Source organism: Brugia malayi, assembly GCF_000002995.4.
Source record: "Brugia malayi strain FR3 genome assembly, contig: Bm_v4_ChrX_scaffold_001, whole genome shotgun sequence".
NCBI classification, from domain to species: Eukaryota; Metazoa; Nematoda; class Chromadorea; order Rhabditida; family Onchocercidae; genus Brugia; species Brugia malayi.
The window spans coordinates 24,823,403-24,840,743 of record NW_025062479.1 but is presented as its reverse complement, the minus strand read 5'-3'; the positions used below and the strand labels follow the sequence as shown (position 1 = coordinate 24,840,743).

General features: G+C 28.7%; 4 protein-coding genes across 4 annotated transcripts; 2 read left to right on the top strand and 2 right to left on the bottom strand.

The window, feature by feature from the left end:
• Positions 1-318: 318 nt before the first annotated feature.
• Positions 319-5,256, top strand: Bma-hrpl-1 (conserved hypothetical protein,hypothetical protein; the record flags this gene model as incomplete). Its single annotated transcript, XM_043076031.1, has 12 exons — positions 319-552; positions 684-881; positions 1,110-1,277; positions 1,540-1,606; positions 2,703-2,759; positions 2,872-2,901; positions 3,044-3,295; positions 3,648-3,787; positions 3,957-4,150; positions 4,331-4,463; positions 4,753-4,906; positions 5,186-5,256. 12 exons carry the CDS (start codon positions 319-321, stop codon positions 5,254-5,256), a joined length of 1,698 nt encoding a protein of 565 aa, XP_042931965.1.
• Positions 5,257-5,773: 517 nt separating this feature from the next.
• Positions 5,774-8,027, bottom strand: Bma-psmd-9 (putative 26S proteasome non-ATPase regulatory subunit 9, putative; the record flags this gene model as incomplete). Its single annotated transcript, XM_043076030.1, has 5 exons — positions 5,774-5,899; positions 6,463-6,564; positions 6,884-6,983; positions 7,312-7,505; positions 7,908-8,027. 5 exons carry the CDS (start codon positions 8,025-8,027, stop codon positions 5,774-5,776), a joined length of 642 nt encoding a protein of 213 aa, XP_042931964.1.
• A 1,677-nt stretch (positions 8,028-9,704) lies between these two features.
• On the bottom strand, positions 9,705-10,602 carry Bma-baf-1 (Barrier-to-autointegration factor 1, putative; the record flags this gene model as incomplete). The annotated part of the gene is made up of 3 exons (XM_043076029.1): positions 9,705-9,782; positions 9,877-9,945; positions 10,477-10,602. 3 exons carry the CDS (start codon positions 10,600-10,602, stop codon positions 9,705-9,707), a joined length of 273 nt encoding a protein of 90 aa, XP_042931963.1.
• A 2,912-nt stretch (positions 10,603-13,514) lies between these two features.
• On the top strand, positions 13,515-16,754 carry Bma-slc-25A32 (Mitochondrial carrier protein; the record flags this gene model as incomplete). Its single annotated transcript, XM_043076028.1, has 6 exons — positions 13,515-13,611; positions 14,632-14,782; positions 15,203-15,440; positions 15,990-16,103; positions 16,347-16,439; positions 16,575-16,754. 6 exons carry the CDS (start codon positions 13,515-13,517, stop codon positions 16,752-16,754), a joined length of 873 nt encoding a protein of 290 aa, XP_042931962.1.
• Positions 16,755-17,341: the final 587 nt, after the last annotated feature.

Sequence of the window (17,341 nt, the reverse complement as noted above, 5' to 3'; positions counted from 1 at the left end):
TGGCGAAAACTGAAAAAAGGTTCATGGTAATATGTGGTTGGACGTAGTTGAGTTATCTAAATGAATGCATGGACGGATGGGATGTTCATTTTTGCAGTTTTACTCGAAATGTTAGCTAGATAGGATTGTCATCTTTTAAAACATTGATTATAAGATGTACAATTGTTTATACGATGCTAGAAATAAGAAATAATGAATTCATATTTGTACTTCATATTTGCTACTCATAAAATATCTAGTTTATCGGAAAAAAAAAAAGCATGAGTAAAATCATACTAGAAATAAGGTAATAGACTGGTATGACATTTGGTTTTACAGATGGATACAGAAGCGAAAGAAGAGGAAGGTGGATCACAAATACCACCATCAAAACGTTTCAGACGTGATGATAATGTTGACCCGACTAATCCAGATCCATCAATAGTTGTTCATGTCCGGAATTTAAGTCCGAAAGCTACTGAAGCTGATTTATTGGAAGCATTATCGCATTTTGGTCCTATATCATATGCTACTTGCATGCCAGGAAAACGAATGGCATTAGTGGAATTTGAGGTTGGTATCTTATTTTCAAATATAATTTTAGGAATAATATTAATGTCGCTGTTACTAGAGAAAAAAATTGAATCGTATTAATGAACTGTATTCATGGCATGAATATCTAAATGAGGTGACAATATGTTTAGGAAGTTGAAGGTGCACGTTCATGTGTCGTTTATGCACAGACGAATCAAATTTATGTTGCCGGGCAAGCGGCTTTATTCAATTATTCTACATCTAAAATGATTCAACGACTGGGACTTGAATCGGAGACACCGAATCATGTGCTTATATTGACCATTTACAATGCTCAGTATCCTATTAACGTTGATGTCATTCATCAGGTATCCTTTATATTCTCTTACTATTTTAATATATCTCGTTGTTGAAGCCATTCCACATTGCTTTTATATGTTACGACAAAAATGACTCACTCAAATCATCGGTGAATCAGAATTTGATGACACTTTGAATATCTTTGTGTGAGTAATGTTGAGCTGTGTTTCGTCTAGTTTTATTAGGTATAAACAGTAAACTTAATCGAAAAAATTCAGTCCAACTGAAAGTTATAGATATGTGAACTGCATGGTTTTGTGAGACGTATTGCTATGATACGTCGAACAATGTTGCAAGCATTGGTTGAATTTGAAAGTGCGGAAATAGCGAAAAAGGCGAAGCATGCAATGAATGGCGCTGATATATACTCTGGATGCTGTACTCTTAAAGTCGAATTTGCTAAGGTTAATCATGTATTCTACGGTCCTTGTTAAAAATTGTCGAGATTTTAAAATTATATGTTGCTGAATTATTATCTGAACAGTTCTTATCTTATTTAAGAAAATAGTAGCTTCTCTTTTAGTTCTAAGGATTTCCATAGTTGATGATATATATTGTCTAATTACCATTAACTGAAAGCATGGAAACATATTTGTAGCGTTTCATATGAAGATTTTAAAATCTAATAAACATAATATAATTTGATATCATAATTACTAATTCCAGCCAGAACATGTGAAAGTGACTCGGAATGACAGTGATCAGTGGGATTACACGAAGGCGCCACAATCAGGTTGTTTATTTAAATGTTAACGGTTGTGGGACTGGCACAGGATATGCTTGTTGCAGGTGATTGTAAAGTTACAGGGTATAGTGTGAAAATTACATCCATACAAACTACACTGACTGTCGCTATGAGTGGATCGAGGGTCGGGAAAGCAACAACAAATTTTAATTACCATCAACACATATAACAGTACCAACATGAAAAGATCGCAGATAATCTACTGATGTGTTGCATTTCTCAGCGTCATCATTATCACCATCATTATTATTATTATTATCAGTACCCTCATCATCACCACCATTCAACTCCACAATTATCATCAGCAGCATCAGCATCATCAACATCATCAGCAACAGCATAAAGAGGTTCATCGTAGAAGGCATATTTTCTGAGTTGGTGCAGAAAATAGTCAAAAACAACAGGTACCGATTGCAACTTAAGTGCAGCTGCATTCAGCACCACAAATATGAAAAATGGCATCCTATTGGGAAATTGAGAGAAACAAATATTCCTTCATATTATCATTAATGCAGTACAACAATCATTCGCAACTGTCATTGATCGTCGTAAATCGTATAAATGATACTAACAGGGAAGAGATTAAGCGAAAGGTTAAAACAGTTTGGTAGCATGCTAATGGACACTTAATGGCGTACAGTATTGGAATGCATTGCATACAAAGAGCACATACACAGAAAGAAAGGGATATAAAAACGAAGAAACTCCGAGAACTGTTATAAGGGCTTACCACCGTGCTTCTTAATTATTGGCCTTAAACGTGATCGCATCCCTTTTCTGCAGGTTTCTACCGCAAAAGAGCTTGCGGTGTGGAAGAAATTATGTAGCAGTGGTGATGGCCTACAGGCTTAAGTTTATGTATTACCTGGATAAGGTTCGTTGATATCATTATGTTGCATTGTTCGAGTGATACTCGGATCCTGAATGATGGTTGAGTCGCTGAATTCTTCTGCATCTTTCTTTACATTTCATACAAGGCTGCAAAGGTCGGCGTTGATGCATGATTTTTTTTCGTTTCAGATTGCGCATGATATAAAAAAGGTATATTCTGTATGTTATAACTCATTTCTGGATGCTATTTCAGAGTACACGGAGGAACCTCGGAAGACGTTACTGAATGATGCGGGACCACGTGGAGGACGTAATTTTTTTTTTCTTCTTTATTACAATTTTTCCATTTCATCAAAACATGCTGTTTGATTTACTTTTAATGGTTCGTTTGATACTGTTAATTTCTCTCTCTATCTTTTCAGCACCTGGACCGCGTGGACCTCCAAGTTACGGTATGTTGTGGTACTTTGTGGCGTAACGAATGGTTCAAGTATTGACGATGCAAATTTTTATGATTGACTATTCATGCGAAGGATATGTATGACTTGATCAAGCACTAATTTCTTTTAATAATTTTAAAATATTTACTTATAGGAGGATATAGTGGACGAGGTCGCGGTGGTCCACCTGGTGATTATAGTTATCATGAGGATCGTTATGGTGGCAGCTATGGTAGAGGTCGTGGCAACTATGATGAATACGATGCAGGATATGGAAGAACCGAAGGATATGGAAGAGGGGATGGTTATTCTCGTGGTGATGGATATTACAGTAGAGGAGGAGGACGAGGTGGATTTGGTCGTGGTGATGGTGGTTATGGCCGTGGAGGATATGCACGTGGAAGAGGTTGTATTTCGCTTTGTTCTAAACAATATACTTTTTAATTTGCATAAAAAAATCGTGGAAAGTTATTACGCGAACCAATTACATTTTGCAATTCAAAATTTGGAAGTTCAATGTAAGGGATGATTAGTAATTAAAATGATCGAAAATGAGGATGGTTCTATTCCAAGCGCCTCTCAAAATTATGAAAATCGTAACTGCTTTAATGAACTGTTAAGAATTTAATAGCTCTTTCTTATGATTAAAGTAATTCCGTTTTATTCCAAACTTTGACCTTTTTTTCTGCTTTCTGATTCTAGTGCTTTGATCTATGGATTTGAAAGATTTGTTGTATTATGTGACACTTATATTGCAGGAAGTGCTGGTCTCTACGAAGATGAACGTGATTTTTACAATGGCGATGGTCCTGTGATGATGATTTATGGTATTGATCAGGATAATTTTAACTGCGACAAATTATTTAATCTGTTGTGTCTTTATGGTAACTGCAATAAGGTAATTCGTGATATTGTCTGATTTTATTAGCTATGAGAAAGAATTGTTGTGATTTATTTTAGCTTATATTTTTCGTTTATTAAATTTTTAAAATCATGTTAGATTCAGTGAATCATTCAGTGAATCATTTACCGTTTAGTTCCTTATTTTTGAATCGCAATTGTTTCAGATAAAATTTATGAAGTCGAAAACTGATACGGCTATGGCCCAATTAGGTAGCGTACGTCAAGTCTACACAACAATCGACAATTTGCATGGTACCATGATTTTTGGCAATAAACTTGCCCTCAGACCATCGAAACAGCAAATTTTGCACGAAATACGTGATCCGTTTATATTGCCGGATGGAACGCCTTCATACAGGTAAAGCGAAAGATGTTGATCACATTTATATTGGAGAAGAAATTTTCATCCGTATAAGATTTGAATAAAATAAGACTAGGCAATGTGAGAAATTGTCTGCTTTGTAAACTTAATAATTAGAATTAGTAATTAGCAGGAATAGTTATTTTTTTGAACAAAAATTGATGTAACAATATGCAGAGATTACACAAATAGTCGCAATCAGCGTTATACGACGCCCGAATTAGCGGCACGAAATCGAATTGTGAAACCAACGCATGTGTTACATTGGTACAATGCTCCCGTGACAATGACAGAAGAGAAGCTTAAAGAGGTACATTTTTGATTTAAATATAAAGTTATAATTAAACACTTGCCGCTGTTTCTCCATGAGAAGAGAAAGTTAACTTATCAACTATTAACAATGTAGTGCAGGCAAAATTTATGCTATGTATACTTTAATAATTAGTTTAGTAGGTATGTATCATGAAGAAATGTCTGATTAATGTAATATTTTTAGAAAATGCACAGTACATAGTATTCTTGGATTGACATATGATAGAAAATAGAAAAACCCTTTTATTCTTGGATTGACATATGATAGAAAAATTAAGATATTTTAGCTATTTGTCGACAAGGGAGCTGTAGCACCTGACAAAGTGGTCATTTTTCCACAACGTTCGGAACGTAGTTCAGCTGGAATCTGCGAATTTTCTAACACGGAACGCGCAACGGAAGCGCTCATGTTGGCGAACCATACACCAGTTGAAAGCCCTGGTAGGTTTTTTGATGTTTTCATGACTTTAGTGTTTTCACAACATATAAATTTAGAGAAACTGATTGGCTAAGGTTTACATTTCCATTGTAAACCTACTGCTAATGCTCTATCAATAGTTGGGAACATGTAAAAAAGTTTATATGTCACTAAAATATGAAAGTTGATTAGCAAAATCCGTTCTTTCAAACTGTCTGTCAAGTAATAAATGGTACTTTAACATACTGTTGATTATCAAAAGATACTTTTACTTTATTGAGTTACTATGAAGAATATTGCAGTTGGTAAAGCACCGTATATCGTGAAGTTGGCATTTGCTGGTGGTCGCGATGGGAAAGATTTCCGAATGTAACAAAAAATAGACTTCCATGCTTTTAACCGTTCTCGGCCATAAGCTCGTTTTTCTTTTTTACATGCAGTGAATACTACTGTTGTTGTGTTTATATAAGAAAAATTTTTTTGCTATATACATTGTTGGTCTCATACCCTTTCGGCTTTTTAGTTTTATTATACCAAGGAATATTTACAATTTTATATTGCATTTGTATCTGTTAGCAGACATTTCTCGTTTTAGATTGAAACAGTTCTCTAATTTTTTCTTTACTTGAAAAATTTTCATTTTTACTATGTTGTTTTGCTATGTTATAAAGTAGTATCAATAAGAAATGATTTTGGATAAATAGTAATAAGTGAATATGGACTTCACATATAACAAGTAAAAACCTTACTAAAAAAAAAAAAAAAAAAAAAAAAAAAAACAAAAAAGAAAACAAAAATATATCCACAAATAATAACATTATATACTATTATATGCCATCTTTGGCGATTAATAATATTACATATAAAGTATATATCATAATTTGAAAGATTCATATATGAGCAGGAGTGACTGGAAGTACAGAACATCCGAGAGTGCCTTTTCCAGACCACATTTGTGGTATAAGTTCTAGGCGTATCGGCCTATTATCTCTTAGCACTGTTACTCGTATTGGTTTCTGTAATATACGAAGAGAAGTATAAAAAAGTATTTTTCACGTAAAATTGCCAAACTATTTACACGTATGAAGAATTGAACATGTTATTTGATGATAACAAAATAGTAGCTATTTAAATTGTCGATCATATTCCAATTACTCAATAATATAATTTATAACTTCGAAATAGCTAAGCTACTTACTTATTTGGTATGTTTAAAAGATTCAATCTCAAATACATAAATAATTCAATATATTTAACTTTTTCTTTTTTTTTTTTTTTCATCTTATCATTTGAATATGATACCTACCTATCTCATGCATTCATGAAGAAATCAGTCTAAATTTACAGGATAGCTCCAACTAAATTAAAAATTAATTCGGTTAAAAGATAAATAATAAAAAAGTATTTGAAATGATTTCATCGATAGTGTATTTACATGATAAATTGATGGGAAAAAAAAAAAAAAAAAAGCAAAATAATGCTATGAGAAGTGAAGAAAAGATTAAATTCTCTTTTCTTGTCTCTTTTGCAAGAAAAACATATCAAATCATTAAGATACTTTTAAAAATGAAACACTTACATTCATAGAGTTTTGTACAACAATGCTAAGTTCTTTTATATCGGTAAAATTGCCAGCATGTAATGAACCAAATTGTATTAATTGATCACCATCTTTTAAACCCTAAATGATATAAAATGCTTTCGAATTTTGTCTTAATCCTTAAATTTTGTTTCCTTAAATCAATCAATTTTGCGATCATTAATCAATCAATCTTCAGAGTATCACAAAGATCAGATTGAAAATCATCCTTTCCTTAAATCAATCAATTTTGAGAAAAAAAAAAAAGACTTTTAGATTGAAATTAAAATTATCTAACATCACAATGAGAAGCAAATAATTTGTTATATAGATATGTTGCTCAAACTTCTAGTTTGTATATCATATCAAATAATTTTATTATAAATATTACTTAGGAAATGTAATAAATAAAAGTACTGACCGCTCGAAAAGCTGGTGATGCATTCATTACTTTAGCTACTTTTGCAAATGGAGCATTACTGGTACGATGCACTATTGGAATATCATCAGTTGCATGTTCACTGAAAATTTTTACATCATATATAAATTAAATAAAGAAGAAATGAGAAAAGAAAAGAGAGAAAAAACTTATTTACAAAATTCTGTTTAGTTGTAGATGTAGATATTACTTTGCAAATTAGCAATATGATAATTTCATTATAAACATTACTTATAAGTATTACTCATTACAAAAATATTACCTGCATGTTGTTGTGCAGAAAAGAAAAAAAAAAACTTATTTACAAAATTCTGTTTAGTTGTAGATGTAGATGTTACTTTGCAAATTAGCAATATGATAATTTCATTATAAACATTACTTATAAGTATTACTCATTACAAAAATATTACCTGCATGTTGTTGTGCAATCTCGTTTTTGTTGATGTAAAATAAGCATAGCTTTTTCAATTTCAGCAGTTAATTTTTGACGATCATTTTGCGCACATATAATAGCACATCGTGCTTGTCTTACTGCGTATACATCAACAGATGTAATGGGAAAACCTTCCTTATCCACTAAACTTTGCTTCATATCGATATTATTCTGTAAATTAGTTAATTAATTTTCAAAAAAAAAAAAAAATTCGTGAAAAAATTTTTCTCAACATTTATCCTAGGAAACACATAATATATTATTTTCTTAAATTTACTTTTAATATAAATTTAAAATTATAATTCATCAAGTTATGTAATATTTTAAAAGCAAAAAACAGGAATGATTAAATTTGCTATGAAGAAAAAAGAATTAAACAAAAATGAAGTAATTTAATCATCTATACTTATCATGAGTATATGAGAGAGAGAGAGAGAGAAAGGGAGAGAATATATTAATTAACTTAATAATCATTTATTCTTATTATTTTTTATACAATCAAATGTTATTTTAGCATAACTGTGCAAAAAAATAGATATAAAAATAAAGAAAAAAAAAAAAAAGAAAGCTAACTATTTTAAGAATTTCTTCTTCTTTAGCAATTCGTTGATCAATTTCATCTCGTGCTGCTATAAGTTTTTTCACCAAATCCATTGTGATCTCTTCTTTATCATTCTCTTTTCTTGATTCCATTTTATCTCTCAATGTTATCAAATTTCAATCGTTATCTCTCTTATATGCTTCTATCGAAAATCGAAGATCACAATCTCAAAAAAATGCTTTACTACTTGACCTCTTGATCAAATGAACAATTGCTTATCCTTCACATTTCATCAAATGCTTTGTTCATTCAATTATGCAAGCATGCATGCATGCATGCATGCTTGCAACATATAAAACAAAGAATTATGCTCATTCCTTTATCTTCCAAGGATACATATATATATTATCAGGAGAATACCCAATAAGCTTTGTACAAAATTATAAAAAAAACAATTTTCTCTTTCATTTATTTAAACAAAAAAAAAGAAAACCTCAATTATCATTTTAATAAAATGCTTATTTGTATTAAATAAATCATTTGTCTATATTTATTTTAATGTTCACTCAACATATTTACATATTTTAGTGATAATTTATAATACTTACTTTATTAATCGCTTATTTATTAAGTCTCTCAATACTACTACTACTACTGTAAGATGAATAAAAATCCCTTTTCACAACAAATTGGAATTATTGTCACTCGGAAGTAATAATATCAAACTATACTTCATCACAACTAACAATGCTAATTTTTGATTAATGGAACACTTAAGCCATTTAAAAATTATCTTTTGCCTTTTCTTCGACAGTATTTGATTGACCAAATGCTGCAAGGATAGGTAAAATAGACACTAAATGTTATGCACAAAGATTGTAGCATCAATGTCACATTTTTTTTGAATTAAAAAAAAAAAAAAGTAGGAAATGGTTGACAAGATAGGTGTTAAGTGAAATAACAATTAAGTAAACTATTTAGTTAATAACAATTAAATAAACTTTAAAAATTTTCACTTATCCATTTACATTACTATCATTTGATCTGTACAATAACACAGATTTTTTTTTTCTTTTTTTTTTATTCAGAATAAAATGTCGAGATCCAAAACAAATTCACAAATCAGCTGAGGCAATTCACATAATAACGTAAATAGTTCACAAATTAGCTGGTAACATATTGGAAATTTATAATTGACCTACTTTCTTTCGCTTAGAATTTCTTATTTTTTTTCTCAAGAACATCCTTGTTTAATTCATTTTGAAATTATTTATTGCCTAGGCTCATGATTATGACCTGGAATACAGTAACATTAAATTATCTGTCAACTACCAAACTAATCATAACACACAGTCAACTCATCATTTCTTTATGATCAACATTACAAACTACAATCAAATTCAATAATGTATGCAAATATCCAATGCAGATAATATTTTGAACCAAAATTCTTTTTAGCTCTTTCTTATTTTACGCAATCTTTTTCTTATCATTTAAATGCCTCTTTCACATGTAATTTACGTTTAATAAATTATTCCTTACAAAAATAAGGAAGAGCTAAAAATTGCGGAAAAAATAATATTAATCTCCCAAAAGAATTTTTTTTTTTTCAGGAAACTTTAATAATTTACTCATTTATTTATGAATAATAAAACTACATTGTATTGTTTCGTCCATAACATAAATCGAAATCTTTTGCAGCATACTGAAGATATTCCCCATTCGCTTTTTAATAAATGAATATTGTCCAAAATAATTCAAATGAACGGCGCAATAAACAAAATAGTATTTGTGAGACATTAAATTCGTGTATTATTAACTGAAACAATTTAAATGTACTGCTCACTCCATTCATTTAAGCAATTATATGCTGATAAGGCATGATTGCTGCTTACTCCGGCTACTTCCTGCAATGAAAAAGAATATTAAACAGTGCAATCAAATTATTTATACAAATTCAAATTCACCCAAATGCACCACCGAAAACATTAATAAACTTACCTTTAACCAATCAACGAAAAGTTCTTTCTCTTTCTTCAAAAGGAGAAATTGTCCAAATAGAACATAAGCCTGCAAAAAAAAAAAAAAAAAAAAAAACAAAAAAACAAATGCATCATCCCTTTTAGAAAGAGAAAAACATTTCGAAACCTAAGAAACGTTCAATATCAATCATATCATAGAACTACAAGTAAAAATAAAAATGAATTGCGATGCACTGGAAGTATATTTCATGAATATATATCGTTAAGTGATTTAACGAGAAATTGTATAGTAGAATGATTAAATGATTCATTTCTACACCGAAACATGAGAGTTAAAATATAATAACGTTCGAATATTTTGCACTCGTCAAATTTCAACTTTAAACTTAAGTAATGCTTTTGTATTTCGTTAAAAGTTGATCAATTCATAAATATGCTACTGAATGATTCAGTGAACTATTAAACAACAAATTATAAATTTTCCGACATGTAATAAAAACAAAAAATAAGATTGCAAAAGAGAAGGTAATTAAATAATAAACAATGATATTAAATGATGATAAATAATATGATAAAGGCATTATAAATGTTTTACATATATAATTAAAGAACAAATTACCTTATCAAAACCAGCCTTACTTAATTTTTCACCATATGTAGGTCCAATACCAGCAACAGCAGTTACTTCTTTCTCTCCCATTGGTTCAGAAACAAATTCACGATGTTTCACAGATGTACTAGTCATTGTGATCAAATCAATAAATAAATTTTTCCTGCAAATATTATAATAATCCTTGTAATTTTTTTCTTTTCTTGTAAATATTACAATAATTTAATTCATGTAATGAATATATTTATCATATATAAATTCAATATGTAAATATATAAATGTAAATAATTCAATAACAAAATTATCAGTAATTCATATAAATAATTTAGCACCATAGCCATAAACGATCTTTTGCTACTTGTACTAATTATTCATTGATCAAATAATTAGAAATCAATTTGACATTATTAAAAAACTTAAAACCTAATAAATTGATCAAGACTGAAACTTAATATGCTAATACTTAATAAACCGACCAAAACTACGACTTAACAACCTAAAACTTAATAAACTGATCAAAACTAAAATTTAATAAGCTAAAAATAAATTAACCAAAATTAAAACTTAACAATCTAAAACTTAATAAACTGACTAAAACTAAAATTTAATAAACTAAAAATAAATTAACCAAAACTAAAACTTAACAATCTAAAACTTAATAAATTGACCAAAACTAAAAATTGAGCTAACACTTAATAAACTGATCAAAACTTAAATAACCTAATAAACTGACCAAAACTAACAATTGAGCTAACACTTAATAAACTGATCAAAACTTAAATAACCTAATAAATTGATCAAATCTAAAACTTAATAAACTGATCAAAACTAAAACTTAATAAACTGATCAAAACTTAAATAACCTAATAAACTGATCAAAACTAAAACTTAATAAACTGATCAAAACTTAAATAACCTAATAAACTGATCAAAACTAAAACTTAATAAACTGATCAAAACTTAAATAACCTAATAAACTGATCAAAACTAAAACTTAATAAACTGATCAAAACTTAAATAACCTAATAAACTGATCAAAACTAAAACTTAATAAACTGATCAAAACTTAAATAACCTAATAAACTGATCAAAACTAAAACTTAATAAACTGATCAAAACTTAAATAACCTAATAAATTGACCAAAACTAAAATTTAATAAACTGATCAGAACTTAAATAACCTAATAAATTGACCAAAACTAAAATTTAATAAACTGATCAGAACTTAAATAACCTAATAAATTGACCAAAACTAAAATTTAATAAACTGATCAAAACTTAAATAACCTAATAAACTGATCAAAACTAAAACTTAATAAACTGATCAAAACTTAAATAACCTAATAAACTGATCAAAACTAAAACTTAATAAACTGATCAAAACTTAAATAACCTAATAAACTGATCAAAACTAAAACTTAATAAACTGATCAAAACTTAAATAACCTAATAAACTGATCAAAACTAAAACTTAATAAACTGATCAAAACTTAAACAACCTAATAAATTGACCAAAACTAGAATTTAATAATCTAAAACTTAATAAACTAATACTCGATAAATTGACCAAAATTAAAATTTAATAATCTAACACTTCACAAACTGATCAAAACTTAAACCCTAAAATAGCACAGCACCACTAGACAGCACAACTTCACCCACTGCTAACATTTCCCACTTCTGCCATCTGCGCCTCTCTGCTACCCACCTAACAACACCAAATAAACGCGCCCTTACACCAACGATGACTCATCATGCAATCATCATCTCAATCAACACCTATTTTTCACTCTAATTATAATTCCTTTCACATCTTGCTACAACACTTCGCCGTACTCTATCAATCATTTTCCACATCTTATCATGCATTATATTCAATTAATCTTATCACTCTCTGCCATCTCCTGAGTCTACCATGATATTTCTTATTTCCTCTCATTTCTTCATCAGAATACACACTCTCCCTCATTTCCTCACTATTTTCAATCTCTTTTAGCAATCCTTTACCCACTCAATCGAAAAACAACCGCTATCTAATTGTAGTTTCAGTCCTCTTTGTCTCACCTCTCCTACCGTTCCCTCTCTCTCTCCCTCTCCCTCTCTCTTTCTCTCTCTCTCTTTCTCATTCAGAAAATAAAAATATTAGAAATTTGAGTTTATTGTCGCATCAAATTAATTCTCAAATATTTTACAAGAAATTAACATTATTATTACACAATAAGTGCTATATAAATATTAAATAAATTTTATTCAATTTTCAAATTGAAATTTTCTGATATCAAATTATTAGTTTAATAATATTAGAGAAATGGCAATTATTAGAGAGAGAGAGAGAGAGAGAGAGCTTTGCTTGTAAAGTTTTTTTTTTTTTTCTTACATAATTTTAGATAATAATTGAAATGATAAAATGAATAATGAAATTTTTACTAAAAAAATTAATTTATATGTTAGATAATATTGACTAAAAATTACATCCTTTAAATTATTCATAAATCACTTTTTTTTTTTGATGTAAAATTGAACAACTAATCATTTGAATAATTATGAACAATGTAGTAAAATTGTAAATTGGAAGTTTCTTTTTTTTAATTTGATTTTTCACTGATCTCATAAAATATATTTATGATAATAGTACAATGGAAAATATTATATATAGACGGTAAATATATTTGCAGCAGAAATATTAGGTAGAATAGGTTTGCATCATCATTTTGAAATCATGTGATAAATAAATAAATTAATTAATCAATCAATCAATCACTTATGCTTACTTGTATGAGTAATATTACATCTCTGTGTTCATCAATAAATTTTCTTTATCATTGATTTTTTTCGTGCTCTGTGATATTTCAAAAAATGTATTTCGATTTGATTTGATGTATTTTGTATGAAAAATAATCTTTTTTGAAGTATTATATTATCAATGTAATGAAATTGGATAGATTACTACATATTAACCTAAATTTGTGTTCAAATTCAAGGACATTACAGAGCAGACGATAGAGACGATTTTTCTTTTGCAGTAATAACGATATTGATGAAGTCGAATGGAAAAATACGAACATCTGATTGGTGGCTTCACCGGTGGTATAATAAGCACTATTGCATGTCATCCGTTAGATCTTCTCAGAATACGATATTCCGGTTAGTTAATAATTAATACTTTTTTTTTTTTAAAAAAAAAATGATTAAACATGTAATTCATGTAATTCATAAACATGTAATTCATGTAATTCATAAACATGTAATTCATGTAATTCATTGAGTTTCTTTTTTTTTTTTTTTTCATTGAATCTGTTACTAAAATCAATGTATATGTAAATCAAAATTTACATTCTCCATTCATTTTATTTTATTCTGTAATATTTTGCCTTTTTTTTTTTTTTTATTTGAATAAATTTCATTATACATACATAGATCTAATATGTGTATGTGATTAGTTCATATTATGTGATTAGTTCAGCAAATCATCTAATTCTCGAGTATTTGTATTAGTTCAGCAAATCATCTAATTCTCGAGTATTTGTATTAGTTCAGCAAATCATCTAATTCTCGAGTATTTGTATTAGTTCAGCAAATCATCTAATTCTCGAGTATTTGTATTAGTTCAGCAAATCATCTAATTCTCGAGTATTTGTATTAGTTCAGCAAATCATCTAATTCTCGAATATTTGAAGTAATAGTGAAATTTTAATGCATTATCACTGTGACATGAATGTTTTCTTTTGTGTGCTATTGTGGTACATTTCATTTGCATATGCATTGTTTCAAATGAGATGAATGTAAGGAATTCTAGCTATACTCCATGATGTAATCTCAAATTTGACAACTTGAAAATATATATGAGTGCAAATATACAAGTGCTGTTTTACTTAGAATGCTTAAAATATACACGTGAAAGTTTTGAATTTTATACATCAAGTTTTATTATACAATAATCTATTGTATAAGATCATAATTGAGCATTTTAAGGTAGATTTTAGAGTATCAAAATCTGATTCTCCTGCTCTTATTTTTTGAAAAATTTAGCAAATTTTCGTTAGCAATCGGAAGAACTTATAAAATCTACCATTTTATGTTAAGCATACATCCTAAGATTGGTGTTAGCAACAATTTTATTACATATTTCATTGTTTTGTGATATCTGATAGATTATCATTGCAGCTAATGATGGTAATCGTCAACGTCCACAATATCGTAATTATTGGCATGCAGCGCGGAGTATTATACAATCTAATGGATATAAAGGTTTGTATCAAGGTCTAGCACCGAATCTGGTTGGATCCGCTGTATCTTGGGGACTTTATTTTCAGTTGTAAGTTTAATTCTTGTTGAAATGCTTATTTTAAACTGATATGATCTTAACAGCATTCATGTTTTTCGTTATGCTCAGGTATTCGCTGAAAAAAACTTTAAATTTAGAAATGGTATTATGTTAATGCAACAAACTATGATTTTCATTAGCATTTGAAATGTTCCAAGATTGCTTATAATTAATAAAGATCACACTTCATGTCGTGCACGCTTATGATTAAGTTTTAGGTAATGTAAATTGATTAAGGTAAATTAGCAGTTGTAGTTTTATTTGTTGAACGTTGCGAAAAATATCCAGAATTATACTTTTTGATATTGCAATAAATTTTAGGGATATAGAGTGTTATCCATTAAATCCGAATTAAAATTCCATTAGCCTTTTTTTTTTTTTTTTAAGTATAATTCAATTGTTTTATTATAGCTATCATATTATCAAAAGATTATGCGTTGAGAAAACTATTTCAACTGGAGCAGAACCGGTGGATAATGTCCTGATGGGAATGGTTACTGGAGCTGGTATTTTACTGTTCACTAATCCCATTTGGATGGCAAAAACTCGATTATGCTTACAATATGAAAATGAAAGAATCAGATATCGAGGACTTTTGGACTGCATTTCTACAGTTGCTCGTAATGAAGGAATTACTGCATTATACAGAGTTTGTCCTTTTTTCACTCTTTTTCTTTTTATTGTTTGTTTAATTGTTTTAAATTTTTTCATCACAATTCATGACCAAAAGAAAATGCTTATTAAAAAAAAACAAGGCTGAGAAGAAATAATTTAAACCAATGAGTATAAAGATTTAAATTTTTATTTAAATCTTGGAGGAAAAATTACCAAAATCTTTAACGTTTATGAGGATATGACTTTCCATTCTGGTAATTTTTGTTAGCAGAATGTTGAGGATAAAGGAATGATTAGAAAAAAAGAATTTCATTTGATTGTGATTCGTTGCTTTATTTAAGCATTTTTTAGGCCAAATTAGTAAGGCTTCCTGAAGTGATGATACCATAGAGTAAGTAAGGTGTTCAGGTAATGATATGGACAACTTGTTGATTAGTAGCACATTACGGATTAACTGAAAGAATGAATATTTTATGAAAGTTATGGGGAATTGTAGTGAATTTTAGTTGTCAAATGATTGATAACGCATATTTTTGTAGTAGGATATTTCCTTTCATCCTTTATTTTTTCAAATGTATTTTAGGGTTTTACACCAGGAGTTGTTGGAACCATACATGGTGCAATCCAGTTTATGCTTTACAATCGTTTCAAGGACAATCGATTAAAGCGTTTAGATCTGCCTGCTAATCATATTTTGGTTTGTTTTCATATATTTCTTCTATGTAACAAATTCTTAATACGATTCTCAATCGCTTTCTGATCGATTCCAAATTCTAGACCTATTTAATAAATGTTTACAGCAGTTTTCGGACCTATAGTAAAGATGTGCCAATAATTTGATCGTTTATTGTTAATAGTAGTTTTTGCAAAAAAATTGTAATGCATTTGGATTATTCAATTTGCATGGGGAATTAAGAAATTTTGTTTTTTTTTTTTTCAGAGTACTGTTGATTGCTTGGTATATTCAGCTGTATCCAAGGTAATTTCTACAACAATAACATTCCCGTACCAAGTGCTACGGACTCGATTACAGGTAAATATTAGTAATAATTTTTAATTATTATAAGTAAATGAAAGTTCAAAGTACGTTAAGGCTAGTTTTTGTTACTTTTTTTTTTTTTTTTTTTCATATTTATTTTTATAATATAGAAACAGTTTATATTTATAGGATCATCATGCACAATATAATGGAATATATGATTTGATAAGCAAAACATATAGAATGGAAGGTGTACGTGGATTTTATAAAGGTTTACTCATGGGCAACTTACGTCAGCTACCAAACGTTATTGTTACATATGTAACCTATGAGAATGTAAGGTATCTTGTTCGTCATCTTTCTCAGTGAAGTTCTTATTTGTGCAATTACTTTGATCTAACTACCTCATGATGTTTCTTCCATTTATTTATTTATTTAATTGTACGATATCTACTAATCCTTCATATGATATTACTTATAATGTGTTGTTTTCGTAGACAGTGATAGAAGAAGGGAGCAAAAATGCAACAAAATTTCCATGATGGATTAAAAATTTATCTGAAATTTTTTCAAAATAAATGAATAAAGCTAATTTTAACTAATTCAAGTGAATAAAGCTAATTTTAACTAAACTACACACAAGCATTATTTTTCCTTTTAAATTGAGTACAGTTTTTCTTTTTTTTTTTTTTTTTTTTTTCTTATCAAATAAAATGGCTTTAGTCGTATAAGTTTTGCTAAAAAGCTTTTATAAACGATTATCGAAAGTCATAAAAGAGAAATTTCAATAAATTTATTCCAAAGGATTTGGATGCTAAATGTCAGTAAGGATAATTCCGATCAAACAGTTATAATCATTCATTCTTATATAACTAAAATTAGTTAAATAGTATGCAGGAAAAAACTTTTTTGTAATTTGACTTATAAATTATTAACACTTCTAAATGCTTTATATC